Here is a 24,175-nt window from a genome sequence, read left to right on the forward strand (position 1 = left end):
TCCCATTACACTCCCTGACCTGTGCCTTGTTGATGGTGGACAGGTTTTGGGGAGTCAGGAGGCAAGTTACTCGTGGCTAGATTCCCGGTATTTGATTTGCCCTTGTCGCCACAGAATTTGCATATGGCCAGTTTATTTCAATTTCTGGCCAATGATAATCTCCAGGATGTTGATAGTGGGGATTTATTAATGGTCGTACCATTGAATGTCAAGAAGAGATGGGTGGATTCTGTCTTGTGGGAGACAGGCTTTGCCTGGCATTTATGTGGCACAAATGTTACTTGCCACAAATCCTACTGGTTGAAAAGGAACCAGGTCCCTGCGCAATAAAGGTCTGACTCTGACTGTCTCCTGTGCTGAATGAACAGTTGTATTAAAATTAAAGCAAGGGGGTTGGAGACTTGATTGGTTGGATAACTGGTTTGTGACATGGAAGGATGCCAACCAGATGAGTTCAATCCCTGCACCGGCTGAGATTACCATGAAGGTGCTACCTTCTGAATCTCTCCCCCCACCTGAAGGTATGGCAATCCTCAGGTTAAACCACCACCGATTGTCTCTCTGTAATGAGACAGTAGCCCCATGGTCTTATAATCTATGATGTCCTTACCTTTAAACCGATAACTTCTTGGAATGCAAGAAGGCAAATTTGATGGAAATGATTTAGATTTTAGATTACATTACAGTGTGGAAACAGGCCCTTCGGCCCAACAAGTCCACACCGACTTGCCGAAGCGCAACCCACCCCTACATTTACCCCTTACCTAAAACTACGGGCAATTTAGCATGGCCAATTCACCTAACTTGCACATCTTTGGACTGTGGGAGGAAACCGGAGCACCCGGAGGAAACCCACGCAGACACGGGGAGAATGTGCAAACTCCACACAGTCAGTCGCCTGAGGCGGGAATTGAATCCAGGTCTCTGGCGCTGTGAAGGAGCAGTGCTAACCACTGTGCCACCGTGCCGCCCGTGATCTCTCGGGAAACTTAACATGAATGGTCAAAAAGAAGATCATTTGAAAGGCAGCCTCAAGTTTTACACCCCTACACAAATGAAATGAAATGAAAGACAACGTGTGCAAGAGACTGTCCAATTTAATAGTTACAGGGTTGGACAAATGTTGAACCTTTCTCGAAAGAGCGACAAGCTTCTTGTCCTGCACTCCATCGGAACAAATGCAAGAATGCAAACATCAAGTCACAACTATTTGTACTGCAGTGTGGTGTAAGTTGTAATCATTTAAATTTAGCAGACTAAAATACTTGGCCACACATCTCTCCACCAAATAGTGTTCATCTCAGTTGTTCGACAATGCATAAGTCACATTGGAAGGGAAGATCAGTTATCAATTTAATATCATCCATTAACTAGTCACCCACAGTTAAAGCTGAGCACAGTAGTTCTAAATGAAACTGAAAGAGGTTCAGGGGTTATAGTAGACTCAATTCCCAGTCACCTCAAAAACAGCAGTCAAAAAGAGGAAATAAAATGTAGCACTGAAGATTTTAAAGTGTAGTGTACAAGCCAAAGTGTATTGTGCTCAGTCGATGGTTCCGTGAGGGTTGTGTTCACCTCTCAGGCATTAGGAGAGTTTGTCTAATGCTGGGGAACAGACAGAAGTTGATCATTAATGTTTGAGAGATCTGGGTTATGAGGCAAGACTGAATGTTAAAACAAAAGCCGATTGGTTGGGGTTAGGGGTTGCACATGAGTTTCAAACTCAGAAAGAATATTGAGAAATAAACAAACCTTGAAAATACCCACTTGATTTTTTAAATATAATTCTTAAATGGGACAGGGACTTTGCTGTCTTGTCCAGTATTTGTTTATATCCCTTGTTGCCCTTGAGAAGCCGGTGGTGAGCTGCAGCAGTTAGGTACACCCACAGTGCAGTCAGGGAGAGAGTTGAGGATTCTGACTTAGTGACAAATGAAGCCATGGTGATATAGTTCAAAGTCAACATGGTGCATGCCTTGAATGGGATGAGTGATAGAGAGTGTGTGAGGGAATGTGCACTACGAGGTGGAGAGTGGGTGAAAAGTGAGATGTAGGGGAGAGTGACCCTGATGCACACCCCCCATCCTCCATCTCATCCCAATGCACAACTCAGAGGAAAGCCCTGGCTGTGAGATAACCTACTTCTGACCCCACTTTCGTCTGATTTTCATTAAGACCAACTCAGAGGATGTGCCATCAGGGACGATCCAATATCGGTGCTACTTCAAACCAATTTTTTAGCTCAACCCTAACCCCCTGAATGGCTGCCAGTGGCAGGAATCGTGCTTAACTGGAGGAAGTGGTTAAATTCAGCACTACAATGGACCACGTAAGCTGTGTTATGATAATATCACTGGACTGGTAACCTAGAGATCCAAGTTATTGTCCTGGGGAGTGGGGTTCAAATCTCACTGCAGTAAAATTGAAGTTCAATAAAAACTAGTTTAATTGTTGCATGTCATAAAAACCCATTTTCTTTATTAGGGGGAAGGGAATCTACTTTCATTCTCTGGTGTGGCCTACACAAAACTCCTGCTGCAATCACAACGTTGTTGACTCTTAAGTGCCCTCTGAAGTGGCTGAGCAAGTGATTATGTTCAAAAGTAATTCAGGATGGGTATCAAATGGGCCAGCAACACCCACAACTCATGCAAGAATGAGAAAAAAAAGTCTGTTTTTCTTTCGCAGCCCAACGTGACAATGGGCACCCCCCTCAACCTTTTTTTTCAGAATGTGCCGCTGAGTTAAAAATCAAGGTCATGGATACTAATCCCTCCTGAGGGATCTGTAGATATTCAAAAACAGAACACTGATTGTCAAACATAATCCAGCATTGGTGATCAGACAAGGTTCAACTGATAATTTTCCATCTTCCTACATCAGATGAGCCAAAAGAAAGTGAGCAAGAGTACAGATGAGGGAGAATTAAATTCCTTTGAAAAGAAGAGGTGATGACCCGAATAATAATTAGCATAGGTCACTGAGAATTCATAGGGCCCTTGAGAGAAACACATTCATTAGCAAATGTGCCTCATGGATTTGTGTTGTACACCGATAAATCATCCTTTCTGGTCACGTGCAGTACCCAAGGGGCAGAATCGGGCTTTCGGATCCACGAGTGATCTTTGGCCTCCAACACCATCAATTCAACATCCATGTCGTCTACAATGCGCACCATATCCCCCTCCAGGTCTCGATAGTTAAGGGCAATGGCTTTGTTCCCAAACTCAGCCCTGGAACATCAAGAAAACACAATTGCTTTTAGTCGAAACAATGCAAGAGACAGGTCTTAGTGGCCATTGTGCTACAGTCTTAGAATCAGGAGGTTGCCCATTTTGTTTGGATTATAAGGATCGCTGCAACTCGAAATGTTGGCTTGCTTTCATATTCTCAAAGACAAGTTGAGATCAGCAACAAATAAATGTTGCTTTAGACCCAGCTATGCCTTTATCACCAATAAATCCACAGCCCCATGGGTAAGATTATGTCTCGCCTCTCTATATGTTGCAGTTACAAGCAAATTACAACCCATCACGCCAAGCCAACCTTCCTCCATTGACTCCATCTTGTTGCCTTAGGAACGCAGCCAACATCATCAAAGACACCCCCCACCCACCCCTGCCCGGTTATAATCTCTTCCAAACTCTTCTATCGGGCAAAAGATACAGAGGCTTAAGCTTAAGTACCAACAGATTTAAGAACAGCTTCTTCCCCGCTGTTATTAGACTTCTGAATAGACCTCTCAAATTTCAAATCTAATATTGATCTTGTTTTTTTGTGCACCTTCTACACTTTATTACTTAGATTAGATTAGATTAGATTAGATTAGATTACATATGGAAACAGGCCCTTCGGCCCAACAAGTCCACACTGCCCCGCCGAAGCGCAACCCACCCATACCCCTACATCTACCCCTTACCTAACACTACGGGCAGTTTAGCATGGCCAATTCACCTGACCTGCACATCTTTGGACTGTGAGAGGAAACCGGAGCACCCGGAGGAAACCCACGCAGACACGGGGAGAATGTGCAAACTCCACACAGTCAGTCGCCTGAGGCGGGAATTGAACCCGGGTCTCAGGCGCTGTGAGGCAGCAGTGCTAACCACTGTGCCACCGTGCCGCCCACTGCAGCTGTAATCTTCTGTGCCTCACTCCGTTCTATCACTCTCTGGTCTTTGTACGGTATGATCTGCCTGTACTGCACGCAAAACAAAACTTTTCACTGTACCTATGTATATGCCATAATAATAAATCATATCAAACCAAATTCTACGCAGACACAAAGCAGATTCTGAAAATTAGCTCTTTGCTCCCTGCCCACACAAAGGTCCCTGGCTAATTCATTGCATTTCCCTTGGGAGCAGACTATCATCCTGAAGCCATTTTATATTTGCACGCCTCTCTTTATTTGTTTGGGTGCACTGGACAGAAAAGCCACACAATACTAGTGTAAAGGTAAACAAGAAGTCATCATATTTTTACCAGACTATAGGGCTGCTCTCCCATTAGACAGAGAGAGAGGGAGGGAGGGAGAGAGAGAGAGATCTGGTGGTAGTTTAACTTGAAGATCACAACACTTCAGGTGAGGGGACAGGTTGAGAAATAGAGTCCATTCTGGTAACCTCAGCCAGTGCGGGAATTGAATCCATTGCAATAATGAATGCATAAAGTCCACACTTTTAGGTCACTCATCACCTATCCTGCTGACCATACCCAATTTGGATCATTGTTCACTTGGACTTCCAATATACTTACTAGTACAAGAGTCCCTGCAACCCACCAAGTCCCAGAGATAGAGATATTCAAACATAAGGCAAATCACCATTCCCCCAAAAATTACTAGAATGTGCATTAGGCCAAGAAAAATGTGTAACCTCTTATTGGTATCCTAGGATATGAGCTTAAAAAAGTGTTGCTGGAAAAGCACAGCAGGTCAGGCAGAATCAAAGGAGAAGGAGAATCGATGTTTCGGGCATAAGCCCTTCTTCTTCTTTATCCTAGGATATGGCCTATCATTATTTCCAACAAGGGTCAGTTCCATAAGACAATATTCCTCAAAGGACAGGATCTAGCCTTCCTCTGCTTACCCTGTTGATGTAATTCTTTCGGAAAAAGGAAGATGGTGGTGCAGTGGTAAGGTCACTGGATTAGTCATCCAGACTAACCCTCTACGTTCAAATATTACTGTGGTCAGTGGTGAAAGTTGAATTCAACAAATAATCTGATCAGGGTAAAGGGGAACCAACGACGACCATGCATCATTGCAATTGTGGCAAAAAGCCATCTGGTTCACTAATACTCTTTAGGGAAGTAAACTGCCATCATTAGCTGGTCTGGGCCTACATGTGATTCCAGACCCACAACAAGGTGGTTGAACCTTAACTGTCCTCTGGGCAATTAGGGATGGGCAATAAATATTGATCCACCTTGTTATGCTCAAGTCCTGTGAACAAATAAAAAAAACAGCCAATTCCTCCATCTTCCCACTATGGCATCCGGTTGAACAACCCAGTGCTAGAGTACAGTATGCCATAGTTCAATACACTCTCTCATCTCTGAGGTTCTGGGTGCTACTCCCACTCCGCAAGAGACATTCTACTGATATTTCAATGCAGTGCTGAGGGACAGTTGCTCTATTGGGTGTGCTGTCTTTTGGATAAGATGTCAAACCCAAGCCCCGATCTACAGGCTTTGGCGGAAATAAAAGATTCTATAACACTTCTAAAAATAAAGGGTGTCTCAGTGGTTAACACTACTGCCTCACAGCTCCAGGGTCCCAGCTTTGATTCCAGCCTTGGGCGACTGTCTGTGTGGAGTTTGCACACTCTCCCCGTGTCTGTGTGGGTTTCCTCCGGGTGCTCCAGTTTCCTCCCACAGTCCAAAGATGTGCAGGTTAGGTGGAGGTGCCATGCTAAATGTGGGATAAGGTGGGGGTCTACGTCTGGGCGAAATGCAGCGCAGAGGGTTGGTGCAGACTTGATGGGCTGAATGGCCTCTTTCCACACTGTAGGGATTCTATGAAATTCTGAAGATTGACTCTCTCCTACCTGGCTAACCACCATCTGTTGCACTTTCCTTGGGTGCAGGGTGATCATCCTGAGGTCATTTTATAATTCCCGATGAAGGACTTGAGCCCGAAATGCTGATTCTCCTGTTTCTTGGATGCTGTCTGACCTGCTGTGCTTTTCCAGCACCACACTCTCAACACCATTTTATAATTGTATGCCTTTCTTTACTTACTGGGTGTGCTGGATAGAGAAGTACACAATACCAGTGTAAATTCCCTGTTGTGTGCAAAGTCAGTGGATTAGCCAAGATAAATGTGGAGTTATGGAAATGGGGGATGAGGGGGGAATGCTCCATTGGAGAGTTGGTGCAGACTCAATGGGCTGAATGGCCTCTATCTGCACTGTAGGGATTCTATGATTCTGTTTGAAGAAGAAGAGGGGACCTCTCACCAATACTGAGTCAATATTTCCACTCACAACCAGATTATCTGATCATTATCACGAGCTCTTGGGATGTTTCCTACCTTCTAAGGATGGTATGGTGACTCAGTGGTTAGCACTGCTGCCTCACAGTGCCAGGGACCTGGGTTCGATTCCAGCCTCGGATGACCGTCTGTATAGAGTTTTCATGTTCTCCATATATCTGTGTGTGTTTCCTCCCACAGTCCAAAGATATGCAGGTTAGGTGGATTGACGATGGGAAATGCAGGATTACAGGGATAGGATAGTGGGTTGGGTCTGGGAGGGAAGCTCAGTGTGGACTTGATGGGCCGAATGGTGATACTATAAAAATTATTTCACCTCAAAAAATACTTTATTGTATTTTCAGATGACTGGTGGCTATGAAAAGCTCCACATAACTGTGGATCCTTCTTAAAAGGCTCAGTTTGTGCCACTGAAGTTTCCCCAGAAATTTGACACCTATCATTGTAACCCCAACTAACCTCCATGAAGCTACATAGCCTCATCTTAGCCGCATCTGAGCTCATGTCAACCTTGCCTTGTCCGGTCTCCAAACGGACACACCTCCCACGGAACTGCAGCTCTGTGAGCGAGTGCAAACATTGGAAATGCGGCACATCCAGAGTAAAGACCGGGAAAAATCCACCCACTCGTATTGACTGTATGACAGGATTAGCAGAAACGTTTCCAAATTCAAGTCTGAGATTCCAATGGAGAAAGTTAACTTCCTAATCTAAACATTCAATATGTAATTCTCGCCTGACTATAAGAACACTGCCAAATACAATCGAAATCCATCCACTCAGCATTACGAGACTTATTAATTTAAGACTGAAATAAATAATGATGATTTTGTAGGAGCTTGGCAAAATGGTCTTATTGGTCTAGTGATTTGAGGTGAGCACCAGTAACCTATACAACCATAATGTTATCATGATCGGATTCTAACCTGATCCGCACTACTACTAGATGACAAACAGTGGATGTATAGAATTCCTACAGGTGATTCAGCCCAATAAGATTAGATTAGATTAGATTAGATTAGATTACTTACAGTGTGGAAACAGGCCCTTCGGCCCAACAAGTCCACACTGACCCGCCGAGCGCAACCCACCCATACCCCTACATTTACCCCTTTAACCTAACACTACGGGCAATTTAGCGTGGCCAATTCACCTGACCCGCACATCTTTGTGGCTGTGGGAGGAAACCGGAGCACCCGGAGGAAACCCACGCAGACACGGGGAGAATGTGCAAACTCCACACAGTCAGTCGCCTGAGTCGGGAATTGAACCCGGGTCTCTGGCGCTGTGAGGCAGCAGTGCTAACCACTGTGCCACCATGCCGCCCATAAGACTGCACTGACCCTCTGAAGAGAATCCCACGCAGATTCCTACCCTATCCCCATAACCTTGCATTTCCCATGGCTAGTCCGCCTAGCCTACACATCGCTAGACACTGTAGGACAATTTAGCATGGCCAATCCACCTAACCTGCACATCTTTTCTGAAGAAGGGTCACTTAAGGGTGGCATGGTGGATCAGTGGTTAGCACTGCCACCTGGGCTTGTTTCCACCCTTGGGCGACTGTCTGTGTGGAGTTTGCACATTCTCCCAGTGTCTGCGTAGGTTTCCTTTGGGTGCTCCAGTTTCCTCATGCAGGTCAGGGTGAATTGGCCATGCTAAATTGCCCATCGTGTTAGGTGCATTAATCAGGGGTAAATATGGGGTAAGGGAATGGTTCTGGGTGGGTTACTCTTCGGCGGGCCAGTGTGGACTTGTTGGGCCGAAGGGCCTGTTTCCACACTGTAGGCAATTAGTCACTTAACCTGAAATGTTAACTTGGATTTCTCTCCACAGATGCTGCCAGACCAGCTGAGCTTTTCCAGCAATTCTGTTTCTCTTTTTGCACATCATTGGACTGTGGGAGAAGCCAGAGCACCTGGAAGAAACCCATGCAGACACAGGGAGAATGTGCAAACCCCACACAGACTATTACCCGAGGGTGGAATCAAAACGGGGTCCCTGGCATTATAAGGCAGCAGGGCTAATCACTGTGCTACCCATCTATCAAAGGTTTAAGGAGAGGTCACTGATCTGAGATAGATGGGTGGTACTTACCCCTCCTGAGACGATATGGGTAAGATGGTGGAAAGGGCAGGCACTTGGGTGGGCTAGCACCGGAGAGATATCCACACACCCACTTACTGCCATCTCAGTGGCTTTGAGCAGGTATGTCCATCACCCACCTTCACAACCCATGGCCAAAATGGACCTTTAAATGGTTACCCACTGACCACTTGAAGGACTTATCTTGCCTGGGCTATAATTGTTTCAGTTCCAGGTGGGATGGGAAAGCATCAGCTGACATGGTTAGTAAACCAGGCAGGCAGGCTATTGGTTCAGACTGGAAGGTGGGGGGTCTCTTAACCTGCCTTAATGGTTAAAAATATGGGGCCATTTGGAGCTACCTTTCTGTCCTCTTAGGCTTCTGATTCTTAGGCTCTCCCTCTCCCTTCCACCCTCAACACACCGTCCCCTCAAAATATCAACCTTTCTCAACAACCTTCATCTTATGGAGGTAGTGAGCCACCTTCTCAAAACATGGCGCTCTGTCTAATGTAGCTCACTAAAGCCACAATGCTGTTAGGGAGGGAGGTCCAAGCAGGGGTCGAGGACAGTTCTCACGTACCCTGGTGGCTCTCCTGTTTTTTGGATCATTTATCTTTGCTTCACCCCTTGCCCTGCCAACTTTCACTCTTGACAGCTTTTGCAAGTTTGCATTCTAGTCTGTCCACAATGCATTTTGGACAGACTAGAATAGGGTGGTATAGCACAAAATGAGGCCATTCAACCCATCAAGTTCATACCAGTTCATTCAAAAGGCAATTCAGTTAGTCATTGAGTTATTCAGCACAGAAACAGCCCCTTCAGTCCAACCAGTCCATGCCAACCATAATCCTGCACTTGGCCCACATCCCTCCAGACCTTTCCCAATCATGAACTTATCCAAAAGTCCTTTAAGCATTGCAACTGTACCCGCATCCATTACTTCCTCTGGAAGTTCATTGCACGCATGAACCACTCTCTATGTAAAATACTTGTCCCTCATGTTATTCTTGGATTTTCTTTCTTCTCGACTTAAAATCTATGCCCCCTAGTCTTGGAATCCCACCTTTAAAGAAACCTGCCATTCACCTTATGTATGTCCCTTATAATTTTATAAACCTGTGTAAGGTCACCCCTCAACTTCCTACACTCCAGTGAACAAGTCCCAGCCTTTCCAGTTTCTCCTTATAACTCAAACCCTTCATTCCCAGCAACATCCTGGCAAATCTCTTGTGAATCCTGTCCAGTTTAATAACATCCTTCCTATAACAGAAATGGACACTGTACTCCAGAAGAGGCCTCACCAGTGTCCTATACAACCTTGACATGACGTCCCAACTCCTACACTCAAAGGTCTAAGCAATGAAGAGTGCTTCTTAATTACCCTGCCTACGTGTGACACAAAGTTCAAAGAATTATGTACCTGAACCCCTTGGCTTTTCTGTTCTACAAAACTACACTCACCTTCACTTGTTCATTTCCTAATTTATACCTCAAATTATTCATTTCTTAACAATTAATTATTTTTATTAATTTTTTTGAACACTACAAATAGACATGACAATATATGAGTCACAAACAGGAGTAGGCCATTCAGCCCCAGTCCCTGCTTCACCATTTATTGTGATCATAGCTGATCTCACTGTAACCTCAAATTCCCATTTGCCCTTGATGACTATTCAATTCTTTGCTTAACAAGAATATATCTACCTCTGTCGTAAAACTATTTAAAACCTCATCTTCCACTGTCCAATCAGCAAGAGTTCCAAAGACTCACGAACCTTTGAGAGAAATGTTTTTGCCTTATTTCTGTTTTAAGTGGTCAACTGCTAATTTTTTAAACAGTGACCCCAAGTTCAAGATTCTCCCAAATCTACCCTGTCAAGGGCCCTCAAAATATTTATGCTTCAATCAAGTCACCTCTTAATCTTCCAAATGCCAGTGGATACCAACTTAGCCTTTCCTCATAAAACAACCTTCCTATTCCAGGTCAGAGGCAATTTAGTCTCCAATGTGTCTGATGCATTTATATTTTCCTTAATTAAGATGACCAATGCTGTCCACTGTACTCCAGGTGTGGTTTCACCCAGTATAACAGAAGCACAGCCTTATTACTTCTCAAGAGCAACGATAACATTCCTTCCTAATGTCTTACAATAATTGTTCGCTGATCTCCTGTGATTGACAAGGACACTCAGATCCCTCTGCCTCTCGGAACTCTGCAATCATTTCCATTTGGATTATTTACTTCTTTTTTATTATTCCTGCATTTTCGCACACTACACTCCATTTTGCACATCTCTGCCCACTGACTTAACCTACCTTTGATTAGAATTGATTAGGTTAGATTCTCTGCAGCGTGGAAACAGGCTCTTTGGCCCAACAAGTCCACACCCACCGTCTGAAGAGTAGCCCACCCAGACCCATTCCTCTACCCTATATTCACCCCTGACTAATGCACCTAACACAATGGGCAATTTAGCAAGGCCAATTCATATCCCTTTATATCCTTGTGCTTTTTAACACTTAATTTGCTTCCGATCTAAATGTTACTTGTCTCCTCGAGAATGAAGACTGATGCAAAACACCTCTTTATTTCATCGTGATCTTCATCATTAATTATCTTCTCTGATTTTCTTTATCTCACTCTGTTGTAACACTCACTTTGTTCACTCTTTTCTTTTGTAAAAAAAAAGAAGCTCTTTGGTAGACATCGATTGTATTCAGATTTGCTCCGATTAGAAGAATTCATGGATTTTCTTAATTGTCAAGCCTCCATTAAATTTGAAGTCACAAACACACAAGATGCCACCGTATTTAAATTGGCAGAAGACAACACGGGTAAATTAGCAATGAAGAATTTTTCAAAATAACTAACAGACTGCCCAGAAAGAGCTATTTGCCTAACCACACTTTCCACAGACTGGTGTGGTCGCAGCTAATTTGTTCCAACACAAATACACAGAACGCTGGAAGATTTTAACCAGTTTCAGTGTGTCCTCTCTCAGATCTCAATCACAGATTTTAATTTAACAGTTGACAGCGTTGAATACAATAGCACCCATTGTATTGTTCCCCATATATGTAGCTCCAGACCTTGCACAACTTTAAGCTAGAGGTTTTAATTCATTTTCAATTATTTATTATCGAAATGATTCCAATTCTCAGGTAGTTAAGTATTTACATGTTTTTAGGTTCAAAGCTTCTGTTTTCATTCCAGCCTCCTTTGTATCCTATAACTTTACAAACTCTTTTCTCCTTCCTGTGCACCCTCCTCATACCCCACTCCCACTCTTGCAGCCCCCTCCTTTCCCTTCTGCTCCACCTTTGCAACTTCCTGTTTTCCCACTGCCCCACCCATTGAAGCCTCTGATTCCTCCCACCTCCCCTTCCCCCATTACAGCATCCTCCCTCCTCTCCCTCCATCCAGGCAAACCCTTGTAGCCTGGCACTGTGTCTGGCAACATTCAAGACCCAGTGCCACCCTCACCCCCCCCCCAGCCAAGGCCAACACTGAAGCCATAACTGACTGCAATCCTCACACCTGGAGGCTGTGGGAAGGTTGATGGCCTAGTGGTATTATTGCTGGGCTATGAAGCCAGAGAACCAGCTAATATCCTGGGGACCCAGGTTCAAATCCCGTCATGGCGGATGGTAGAACTTGAACTTAATAGAAAAGGAAATCTTGAATTAAGAGTCTAATGATGACTGTGAATCATTTGTTGGAAAAACCCATCTGGTTTGCTAACGTTCTTTAGGGAAGGAAGCTGCCATCCTTACCTGTCTGGCCTACACGTAACTCCAGACCCACAGCAATGTGGGTGACTCCTAACTGCCCTCTGGGCAACTAGGGATGAGCAATAAATGCTGACCCAGCCAGCAATGCCCTCATCCCATGAAGGAATAAATTACAGGCTGCTTCCCTCCCATGTGTGATGCTGATAGGCTGACCCAGTGAACCTATGGGCAGCAGACACAGAAGCAGAGCAGCCTATGATTGGACAAGCAGCCTTAGGCTGCTGTTATTAGCACCTCCTCACTATTGTGAGGGCCTGCTTCCACATCCTTGGACTGAGCCGTGTTGAAGGAACGCCGATTATAGTTCCAAGTTGGGATGGTGTGTGAGATTTGGAGGGGACCTTATACGTGCCAGTCCCCATGTCCTTCTAGAAGGTGAGGGTCATGGGTTGGGTGGGTGTTGTGGGAGGAGTCTTGGTGAGTATCTTTACTAAAACTGTAGATGATATGTACAGTTGCCATTGGACCTCTGTGGTGGGTAGAATAGACTATTTAAAGGTGGGTGGGAGGAGGCGATAAGATATCTGTGACCATTCTGGTCAGAGGAAGCTGCAGATTCAATGAATATTATAATGAGCTCTCTCGTCTTCACTTGAGCAGCTTTTCTGTTTTTAACAACATGCAAAGAGTCGCGGGAAATTCGGAAGCTGAAAGGATGCAAGCGAGGCAGATTTCATGAGACTCATGCTTGTACAGCTCTGCTTGTAGGCCAAGAGATTCAACTAGCCTGATAAAATCCATACTTATCCCCCACTGGGTTCTGTCTGCTGCCACTGTGTGTCCATAATGGTGGGGGGCAAATCTCGAAGGTGCCAGATCAAGCGAGTTACTTTGTTCTAGATGGTTCTGAAGCCCCTTGAGCAGCTTTGAAGCTAAACACTTATCCGGGCAGGAAGAAAGCATTTAGTGAGCTTAGAGAAGATTTGTAGCTCAGGTTGAGGTTCTGGGTCTAAATTTGCTCACTGTGCTGGAAGGTTTGTTTTCAGACATTTCATCCCCAAGTAACATCATTAGTGAGCCTCTGGTGAAGCATTGGTGGTATGGTCCGCTTTCTATTTATGTGTTTAGGTTTCCTTGGATTGGTGACAGCATTTCCTGTGGTGATGTTATTTCCTCTTCTTTTTCTCAAAGTGGGGTAGGGGGAAATAACGTCACCAGCCCAAGGAAACCGAAACACATAAATAGAAAGCAATTCACTAACATCAGTGATTCACCGGAGGCTCACTGATGGTGTTATCTAGTATGGTGACGAAACCTCTGTAAACGAACCTTCCAGCTCAGCGAGCAAACTTATACCCAGGAAAGCATTTTATCACGCCCTTGACTTGTGCCTAAAAAACTTGCCTCATTATAATAGTTGCATTCTGCTACCTGCATTCTAAAGATGGGAAAGAAATAATTAGCTTACATCAATCAAGAGATAGCAAGCAGCCTGACCAAGGTATACGCACAACTTACTCTGCTGAAGAGTCATCTCGACTTGAAACTCTCCATGGATGCTTCCTAACCCACTGTGTTTTTCCAGCACTTTTTTTATTTTCAGTACACAACTCACTGCCCTATTTCAAAGTTCACTCCAAGGTAACAGCATGAAAAAACTAAGGCAGGATTTGTTTCTCTTATGATCCTCTCTCCCCTCAGAAAAAAAGGTGCAGGCCCTTGGTAGGATGTTGGTATTACTGATGAAGGGCTTATGCCTCAAACATCGACTTTCCTGCTCCTCGGATGCTGCCTGACCTGCTGTGCTTTTCCAGCACCACACCCTCGACTCCGATCTCCAGCATCCACAGTCCTCACCTTCTCCCTGTTAATGTTAGGTACCCTCTAGTATCTATATAAAGTGACAATTCTAGACTCTTGTGGTGCAGTGGTAGCATCCATATCTCTGAGCTGAGGAGTCCTACCTGCCCCAGACTTGTGTAATAACATTTCTGAAGAGGTTGATTACAGAATACTGAGACACTAGCCCTCAGAAGCGAGGCTATTTTTGCCATTGTTAGGCACTCAGGCCTGTGCAATTACTAAATGGGGGTTCAACCTACATGTTCCAGATGAGAATTACCCCTCCTGATGGTCCTGAGGCTAATTACAGAGCTTTGACCAATGTCCTGCCCGAGATGAGCTAATGCCTGGGCCTTTCCTGACTTACTAATCATAGGTTTCATGTGACTTAATTGGCAAAGCTGGTACAAAGCAGGATTGCAAAGCCCCTGACATCAGACACACAAGGTTTTTGCTTTGAAAGCCTTCCCCATTGCTGTAAGGGAACAAAACCCATTACATGTCGGTGTCAACGCTCTGTGATGAAGATTGAATTGTGCCCACAATTCTCCACCTGACATCTCGCATCTCACCAGGGGTTAAGGCAAAAGCAAATTTCTGACATTCTTTCAAAGGAAGGAAAACAGTTTAGCCCTCTCCTAAATTTATTTTGAATGTGTTCATGGGATTTGGGCATCGCTGACTAGGCCAGGATTTGTTGCACATCCCCTAAATGCCCCAGAGAAGTTATTGGTGAGCTACCTTTGTAAACCACAGGGACACCCACAGTGCTGCTTCAATCGTATTACGGCCTGAATGCCTTCTCCCATCTCCTCACCCAAACCCCTCACAAACTAGGTCTTAGTGTCACATGGGCTGCTACTGCATATAACCCATTGTCAGCAGCTGATGGTCCCCATGAGTAGCTACTGATTCCCCCAGGCTAACCATTTCCTATACCATTGTCTGCCCAAGTGTTGTCCTTTCTCTTTGCAGGCTCCATCTCCACCAAGCCTTCAGTCCTCCCTGCTTCCCCCACCTCACCTTCGGTATATATGCCACTGAGACCTGGGGCAGGTAGGACTTGAAGCAGGGTCGCCTAGGCTCAGGGATATGGATGCTACCACTGCACCTAGGTGGAATCCTAGGTAGAATTGTCACTTTATGGAGATACATTTCCTAGCTGCAGTAAGATCTGACGAAGAGTCACTGGACTCGAAACTTTACTTTCTCTCCTCAGATGTTGCCAGACTTGCTGAGTTGCTCCGGCAATTTCTGTGATTTTTGGAAACATTGTGTGTGTGTTTGGGGCTGGGAGAATTTTATGCGTACAGTGAGTCAGAAAGCACTTTGCTTTAACCCTCTGCTTAGAAGTTAGAAGTTCCCACCACTTGATTCCCACATACAGTGAGTCCCAAATGGAATTCTTGGTCAGCCCTTCCCTAAGACAGAGGTTAGGAGAAATCCCACACACATTGTTGGAATCGGGAATCGTTTCCAACAGGGTATTGGTTGGCTGAGAATCATTTGTATATTTGCAGGAGAAACGCGATAACTATGTGAAACGGAAGATATATATGGAAGATATTATTCACAACTCCTCTAAACAGAGCTTTTGTTTCTTCGTGTTGTCATTCCCTATTGCTTTTTGTGCGATTGAGCCTTCATTCTTTACACTGATGAGTACGCCATTCAGCCCATCGAGCTAGCTCCACCATTCAGTTCAAGGGATCGAACTCAATGCCCCATCCCATGCTATCTCTATATCCATTGATGTCACTTGCCTCCAGAAACTGATCAATTTCTGTCTTAAACCTCCTCGATGACTGGGCCTCCACACACCCTCTGAGGGGGTTAATATATCCAAAGATACATTACCCTCTGATTGAAGGGATTACGCTCCCACCCCCCGTTCTCAGTCCTAAATGGTCTATCCCCAGCCTCATCTTACATTCACTGGAATCTTTTTCACATCCAGTCACCTGCTGTGAGAAGATTGTATGTTTCATTGAGGTCACCCCTCATGCTTCAGAACTCTAAGGAATACAGACTTAGTCTCCTCAATGCCTTGTCACTAAATAATTCCACCACCATGGAGATTTCGCTGGTTAACATGCTTTGCACTGCCTCTGTGGTTGTGCATCCTTCCTTAGAAAAGGAGACCAAAACTATGCACAATACTCCACCGCAGTGGCTCAGTGGTTAGCACCAGGGACCTAGGTTCCATTCCAACCTCAGGCAACTGTCTTGCACATTGTCCCCGTGTCTGTGTGGGTTTCCTTCAGGTGCCTCTGGTTTCCTCCCATGGTTGAAAGCTGTGCAGGTTAGGTGAATTGGCCATGGGAAATTGTCCCGTAGTGTCCAGGGACGTGCAAGCTTGGTGGGTTAGCCATAGGAAATGCAGGGTTATGGGGATAGGGTGGGAAGGGGTGGAATACTCTTTGGAGGGTCATTGCAGTCTCAATTGGCTGAATGGTCCCTTTCTGTACTGTAGGGACTCCATAATTCTATGATTTTGGTATCATCACTGATGACTATTGTGCATTCCACCACGATTTGTTTCAGCTGTACAGGACATTGGTTTGGCCACTTTTTGGAATACTGCATTCAATTCTGGTCTCCCTGTGATAGGAAGGATGTTGAGAAACTTGAAAAGGTTCAGAAAAACTTTATAAGAATGTTGCCTGGGTTGGAGGGTTTGTGCTAGCAGGAGTGGCTGGATAACGCTGGAGCTATTTTCCCTGGAGTGTCGGAGGCTGAGGGGTGACCTCAGGGAGGTTTATAAAATCATGAGGGGCAGGGATAGGGTGAATAGCCAAGGTCTTTTCCCCAGGGTAGTGGAGTCCAAAACTAGAGGGCATAGGTTTAAGGGGCTAGATTTAAAAGGGATGAAAGGAACAGCCTTTTCACATCGACGGTGGTGCATGTATGAAACGAGCTGCCAGAGGAAGTGGTGGAGTTTGGTACAATGACATCATTTAAAAGGCATCTGGGTACATAAATAGGAAGAGTTGAGAGAGAAAATGCTGGCTAATGGGCTAAGATTTATTTACAATATCTGGAGTCAGAATTAACACGTTGGACCGAAGGTTCTGTTTCTGTGCAGCTCTGTGACCCTATCTGCTCCCAACTACTGGAATCAGGTATTGATCCAGATCTGTCTGTTTTCTAGCACCAGATATAGCTGAGCTCTAACCTGGATTAGGAGAGCTCCCTCCTCTCTAATTGTGCCCCTGGAACCCAGGCTTCCTGGCCCAGACGAAAGGGACACTTCCACTGTGCTACAAGAACCCTCATGTTCACTTGGCCTGTACATTCAGACCACTGGTGACATCTCACAGCCATGCAAAATTGATTCAAAATTACAAACCACTTCTGAGAATTGCCTCCAACAAACGTTTATGGCCCATTTCCCCCATCTGCAATGATTTTTTTACTCATAACTAACGTCCATGGGTATTGAATTTCTGGTAGTATAGCTTTGATTTCTCTCCAAGTGTGCTCTCTGCAGCGCCCTGGAGATTAATCTTGAATTCTTGGAAATTCCAAGAACCATTCTGCAGAGTTGACAAGTCTAAGCTGGAAAATCGCTATAAACGTAATGAACTCATTGTGCTTCAAGGAAGCAACAAAGAATATCTTCTTTCATTGGGTGCCACATGCAATGGCTGGAAACACTGATACCCAATGCAAAAAACTAGATGGATTATACCCAAAAGGCTTGAAATCAAATTGGAGCTCCCCCTGTTTGACCCACCCTTCACCTTTGGTTTGGGGACATTGGGAAATGGATAGGGAACCACTTCAAGGTGACTGCCTCTAGCTGGGAGAGGTACCATTGTTGCTGGGCAAATCCCATGCCCTGGCAACCAATTAAAGTAATTGGCACAGGGAAGTCTTCAGCTCGGGGAAAGCTCAACGTCATAATCGAACTGAGATCAACCAAGAAGTGAAGGCAAGGGAAGAAACACAGAAAATAGGATTAGGCCATTCGGCCCCTCAGGCCTGCTTTGCCATTCCATATGATCATGGCTGACCATCCCACTTGACCTCGTTCCCACATTCTCACTATACCCTTAGATCCCTTTAGGCTAAGGACTATATCTAACTCCTATTCAATGTTTTGGCCTGACAAAGTCTTTTCCCTGGGTTGGGGGGAGTCCAGAACTAGGGGGCATAGGTTTAGGGTGAGAGGGGAAAGATATAAAAGGGACGTAAGAGGCAACTTTTTCATGCAGATGGTGGTACGTGTATAGAATGAGTTGCCAGAGGAAGTAATGGAGGCTGGTACAATTACAACATTTAAGAGGCATTTGGATGGGTATCTGAATAGGAAGGGTTTGGAGGGATATGGGCCGGGTGCTGGCAGGTGGGAGTAGGTTGGGTTGGGATATCTGGTCAGCATGGACGAGTTGGACCGAAGGGTCTGTTTCTGTGCTGTACATCTCTATGACTCTAACCCCTTTCTGTGGCAGAGAATTCCATGAGCTCTCCACTCTCTGGGGGAAGACATTTCTCCTCTTCAGAATCCTCAATGGCCTACCCGCATCCTTCGACTGTGACCAAACTAATTCCAAAAAAACTATTAAAAAGGAGAATATTCAGCATTGACTTTCGACCTGTATAGTTAATACCTCATTAAGGACAGAAGATCTGTGTAGTCTGGTTGTACAGGAACACCCTCCTTCAGAGTTACATCCCTGCAAGAGGAAAAACGATATAGTAAGAAGAGCTGAGAAACGATTTGAGGATTTTATAACTATTTTACTATTACAGTCATTGTCAAATACTCCATTTTCACCAGGATGTTGCCAGTTATGGGGAGAGACTGGACAGACTGGGATTGTTTACCCTGGAGTGAAGGAGGCTGAAGGAGGATCTGTATACAATATTACGAGAGGCAAAGACAGAGTAGATTGTGAGAATCTCTTCCCCATGGCAGGCCATATGGCATACATTTAAAGTTAGATGCAAGCAGTTGAGAGGAGATCTGAGGAAAGTCTTTTTCACCCAGACGGTGGTAGGTATATGGAACATGCTGTCTGAGCGGGTGGTGGAAGCAGACACTCCCGCAACATTCGAAAACCCAAAGAAACCCAAACATACATCTGGATGATGCAGGGGCAGAGCAGGCTATGGACCAGATGAGATAAATAGGATTAGTGCAGTTTGGTATTTAGTAGTTGGCAGACAAGGTGGGCCAAAGGGCCTGTTTCGATACTGTATGTCTCTCTATGAACCTATAATTACTGCCCCACATTTACAAAACAGATTACATATTAATTTCAGACTTCACTGTTTTCATCTGACTGTCCTGAGATTCACCATTCTTCCTCAAGAAGTCACATGACTCCACGTTATAGTCCAATAAACTTATTTGAAATCAGGTGAACTGACGAAGGAGCAGCGCTCCGCAAGCATGTGATTTCAAAGAAACATATTGGACTGTAAGCTGGTGTCATGTGACTTCTGACCTTGTCCACCCGAGTTCAACACCGGCACCTCCACATCATGGCCTCCCCAAGAGGCCTGAGGCCTTAATATGCAACCACATAACCCTGGGTCTACTCTTGGCTCAGTGTATTCACATTCACTGTCAACAGGAATCACAAATGTATCAAACAGAAGTGAAGCCTTTTGAGGCCAAAGCGAAAGAAAAAGACAAAACTGGAGCCTTTAAGAAACACGTTGATACGTTCGTTAAACACAATCTTTTTCTCAGTCACTAACAGCTGGAGTTCTTCATTGTCGGTCTGAGATACCAAGAGAATACTTCAAACATTCAGAGGCCCCGGGCCTACTCTGAATTTCCTGTAAGACCATGCCAACACTTAGCTTTGCTCCTGGCTGCCACAAACCAACCTATGGTTCTTATGAAACATTTGGAAGTATAAAGCATCAGTGTCGCCCAACAGATATCAGTCTGCCAGCTGTCAGTTGGCATGAGCAAGGGTTATTCCCATGTCCCCCCCAAACCTTGGCCCTCAGAGCAGGGAGGGCAGCCAACATACACTTGTATTGATTATCCTGAGGCAGATTGTCAATGCAACTTGAAAAACAAAACAAATCCTGCCTTAAACTCCTGACTGGAAAGTGCTATTGAACTCTTAAATCAAGTGGCCTTTCTTTACCTGAGGTGGAAGTAATATTGCAGGCTTACAGCCATCCCCCAACTCAATTCTTGCACGTTTTCTTAATGTTTGTTCATGGGAGGTGGTCATTGTTGGCTAGGTCACCATTTATTGCCCCACCCTAATTAGTAACAGACATTAATGTGGGTCTGGAGTCACACGTAGGCCTGGGGAAGGATGCCAGATTTTTTTTGGTAAAGGACAGAAAGGTTTTAATGATAATCGATAGTGGTTGCCATTAGACCAGCTCTTATTCCGCATTTTTTAAAATTCAAATGTCACCAACAACCATAATGAGATTCAAATCCATGTTCCCCAGGAATTGGACTGGGGTTCTGGATTACACCTCCTCCTACTGCCCCCTTGACCATGACCCCACCTCCCACCACCAAACCATCATCTCCCAGACCATCCATAACCTTATCACCTCAGGGGATCTCCCATCCACCACCTCCAACCTCATAGTCCCACAACCCCACACCGCCCGTTTCTACCTCCTGCCCAAAATCCACAAACCTGACTGCCCCGGCTGATCCATTATATCAGCCTGCTCCTGCCCCACCGAACTCATCTGTGCATACATCGACAGGGTCCTGTCCCCCTTAGTCCAAGAACTCCCCACCTACATTCGGGACACCACCCATGCCCTCCACCTCCTCCATGATTTTCGCTTCCCCGGCCCCCAATGCCTTATCTTCACCATGGACATCCAGTCCCTGTACACCTCCATCCCCCATCACGAAGGCCTACATCTCTGAACACTATGGGCAATTTAGCAGGGCCAGTGCACCTAATCTATACATCTCTGAACACTATGAGCAATTTAGCATGGACAATTCATCTAACCTACACATCTCTGAACACTATGGGCAATTTAGCAGGGCCAGTGCACCTAATCTATACATCTCTGAACACTATGAGCAATTTAGCATGGACAATTCATCTAACCTACACATCTCTGAACACTATGGGCAATTTAGCAGGGCCAGTGCACCTAATCTATACATCTCTGAACACTATGAGCAATTTAGCATGGACAATTCATCTAACCTACACATCTCTGAACACTATGGGCAATTTAGCAGGGCCAGTGCACCTAATCTATACATCTCTGAACACTATGAGCAATTTAGCATGGACAATTCATCTAACCTACACATCTCTGAACACTATGGGCAATTTAGCAGGGCCAGTGCACCTAATCTATACATCTCTGAACACTATGAGCAATTTAGCATGGACAATTCATCTAACCTACACATCTCTGAACACTATGGGCAATTTAGCAGGGCCAGTGCACCTAATCTATACATCTCTGAACACTATGAGCAATTTAGCATGGACAATTCATCTAACCTACACATCTCTGAACACTATGGGCAATTTAGCAGGGCCAGTGCACCTAATCTATACATCTCTGAACACTATGAGCAATTTAGCATGGACAATTCATCTAACCTACACATCTCTGAACACTATGGGCAATTTAGCAGGGCCAGTGCACCTAATCTATACATCTCTGAACACTATGAGCAATTTAGCATGGACAATTCATCTAACCTACACATCTCTGAACACTATGGGCAATTTAGCAGGGCCAGTGCACCTAATCTATACATCTCTGAACACTATGAGCAATTTAGCATGGACAATTCATCTAACCTACACATCTCTGAACACTATGGGCAATTTAGCAGGGCCAGTGCACCTAATCTATACATCTCTGAACACTATGAGCAATTTAGCATGGACAATTCATCTAACCTACACATCTCTGAACACTATGGGCAATTTAGCAGGGCCAGTGCACCTAATCTATACATCTCTGAACACTATGAGCAATTTAGCATGGACAATTCATCTAACCTACACATCTCTGAACACTATGGGCAATTTAGCAGGGCCAGTGCACCTAATCTATACATCTCTGAACACTATGAGCAATTTAGCATGGACAATTCATCTAACCTACACATCTCTGAACACTATGGGCAATTTAGCAGGGCCAGTGCACCTAATCTATACATCTCTGAACACTATGAGCAATTTAGCATGGACAATTCATCTAACCTACACATCTCTGAACACTATGGGCAATTTAGCAGGGCCAGTGCACCTAATCTATACATCTCTGAACACTATGAGCAATTTAGCATGGACAATTCATCTAACCTACACATCTCTGAACACTATGGGCAATTTAGCAGGGCCAGTGCACCTAATCTATACATCTCTGAACACTATGAGCAATTTAGCATGGACAATTCATCTAACCTACACATCTCTGAACACTATGGGCAATTTAGCAGGGCCAGTGCACCTAATCTATACATCTCTGAACACTATGAGCAATTTAGCATGGACAATTCATCTAACCTACACATCTCTGAACACTATGGGCAATTTAGCAGGGCCAGTGCACCTAATCTATACATCTCTGAACACTATGAGCAATTTAGCATGGACAATTCATCTAACCTACACATCTCTGAACACTATGGGCAATTTAGCAGGGCCAGTGCACCTAATCTATACATCTCTGAACACTATGAGCAATTTAGCATGGACAATTCATCTAACCTACACATCTCTGAACACTATGGGCAATTTAGCAGGGCCAGTGCACCTAATCTATACATCTCTGAACACTATGAGCAATTTAGCATGGACAATTCATCTAACCTACACATCTCTGAACACTATGGGCAATTTAGCAGGGCCAGTGCACCTAATCTATACATCTCTGAACACTATGAGCAATTTAGCATGGACAATTCATCTAACCTACACATCTCTGAACACTATGGGCAATTTAGCAGGGCCAGTGCACCTAATCTATACATCTCTGAACACTATGAGCAATTTAGCATGGACAATTCATCTAACCTACACATCTCTGAACACTATGGGCAATTTAGCAGGGCCAGTGCACCTAATCTATACATCTCTGAACACTATGAGCAATTTAGCATGGACAATTCATCTAACCTACACATCTCTGAACACTATGGGCAATTTAGCAGGGCCAGTGCACCTAATCTATACATCTCTGAACACTATGAGCAATTTAGCATGGACAATTCATCTAACCTACACATCTCTGAACACTATGGGCAATTTAGCAGGGCCAGTGCACCTAATCTATACATCTCTGAACACTATGAGCAATTTAGCATGGACAATTCATCTAACCTACACATCTCTGAACACTATGGGCAATTTAGCAGGGCCAGTGCACCTAATCTATACATCTCTGAACACTATGAGCAATTTAGCATGGACAATTCATCTAACCTACACATCTCTGAACACTATGGGCAATTTAGCAGGGCCAGTGCACCTAATCTATACATCTCTGAACACTATGAGCAATTTAGCATGGACAATTCATCTAACCTACACATCTCTGAACACTATGGGCAATTTAGCAGGGCCAGTGCACCTAATCTATACATCTCTGAACACTATGAGCAATTTAGCATGGACAATTCATCTAACCTACACATCTCTGAACACTATGGGCAATTTAGCAGGGCCAGTGCACCTAATCTATACATCTCTGAACACTATGAGCAATTTAGCATGGACAATTCATCTAACCTACACATCTCTGAACACTATGGGCAATTTAGCAGGGCCAGTGCACCTAATCTATACATCTCTGAACACTATGAGCAATTTAGCATGGACAATTCATCTAACCTACACATCTCTGAACACTATGGGCAATTTAGCAGGGCCAGTGCACCTAATCTATACATCTCTGAACACTATGAGCAATTTAGCATGGACAATTCATCTAACCTACACATCTCTGAACACTATGGGCAATTTAGCAGGGCCAGTGCACCTAATCTATACATCTCTGAACACTATGAGCAATTTAGCATGGACAATTCATCTA

The 24,175-nt window shown here is 44.6% G+C and overlaps 1 protein-coding gene across 1 annotated transcript in view; it reads right to left on the minus strand.

The window, feature by feature from the left end:
• Window positions 1–1,079: 1,079 nt before the first annotated feature.
• ncf4 (neutrophil cytosolic factor 4) overlaps window positions 1,080–24,175 on the minus strand; it is an 83,696-nt gene continuing 60,600 nt past the window's right edge. Inside the window, exons 9-10 of the mRNA XM_043679769.1 lie at window positions 18,775–18,840; window positions 1,080–3,233 (exon numbers count right to left, since the gene is read on the minus strand). Of these exons, the coding sequence (XP_043535704.1) occupies window positions 3,032–3,233; window positions 18,775–18,840 (268 nt within the window). The 3' untranslated portion in view covers window positions 1,080–3,031. The remainder of the gene's footprint in view (window positions 3,234–18,774; window positions 18,841–24,175) is intronic.

The sequence above is a fragment of the Chiloscyllium plagiosum genome, chromosome 39 (assembly GCF_004010195.1).
Source record: "Chiloscyllium plagiosum isolate BGI_BamShark_2017 chromosome 39, ASM401019v2, whole genome shotgun sequence".
Classification (NCBI taxonomy): Eukaryota; Metazoa; Chordata; class Chondrichthyes; order Orectolobiformes; family Hemiscylliidae; genus Chiloscyllium; species Chiloscyllium plagiosum.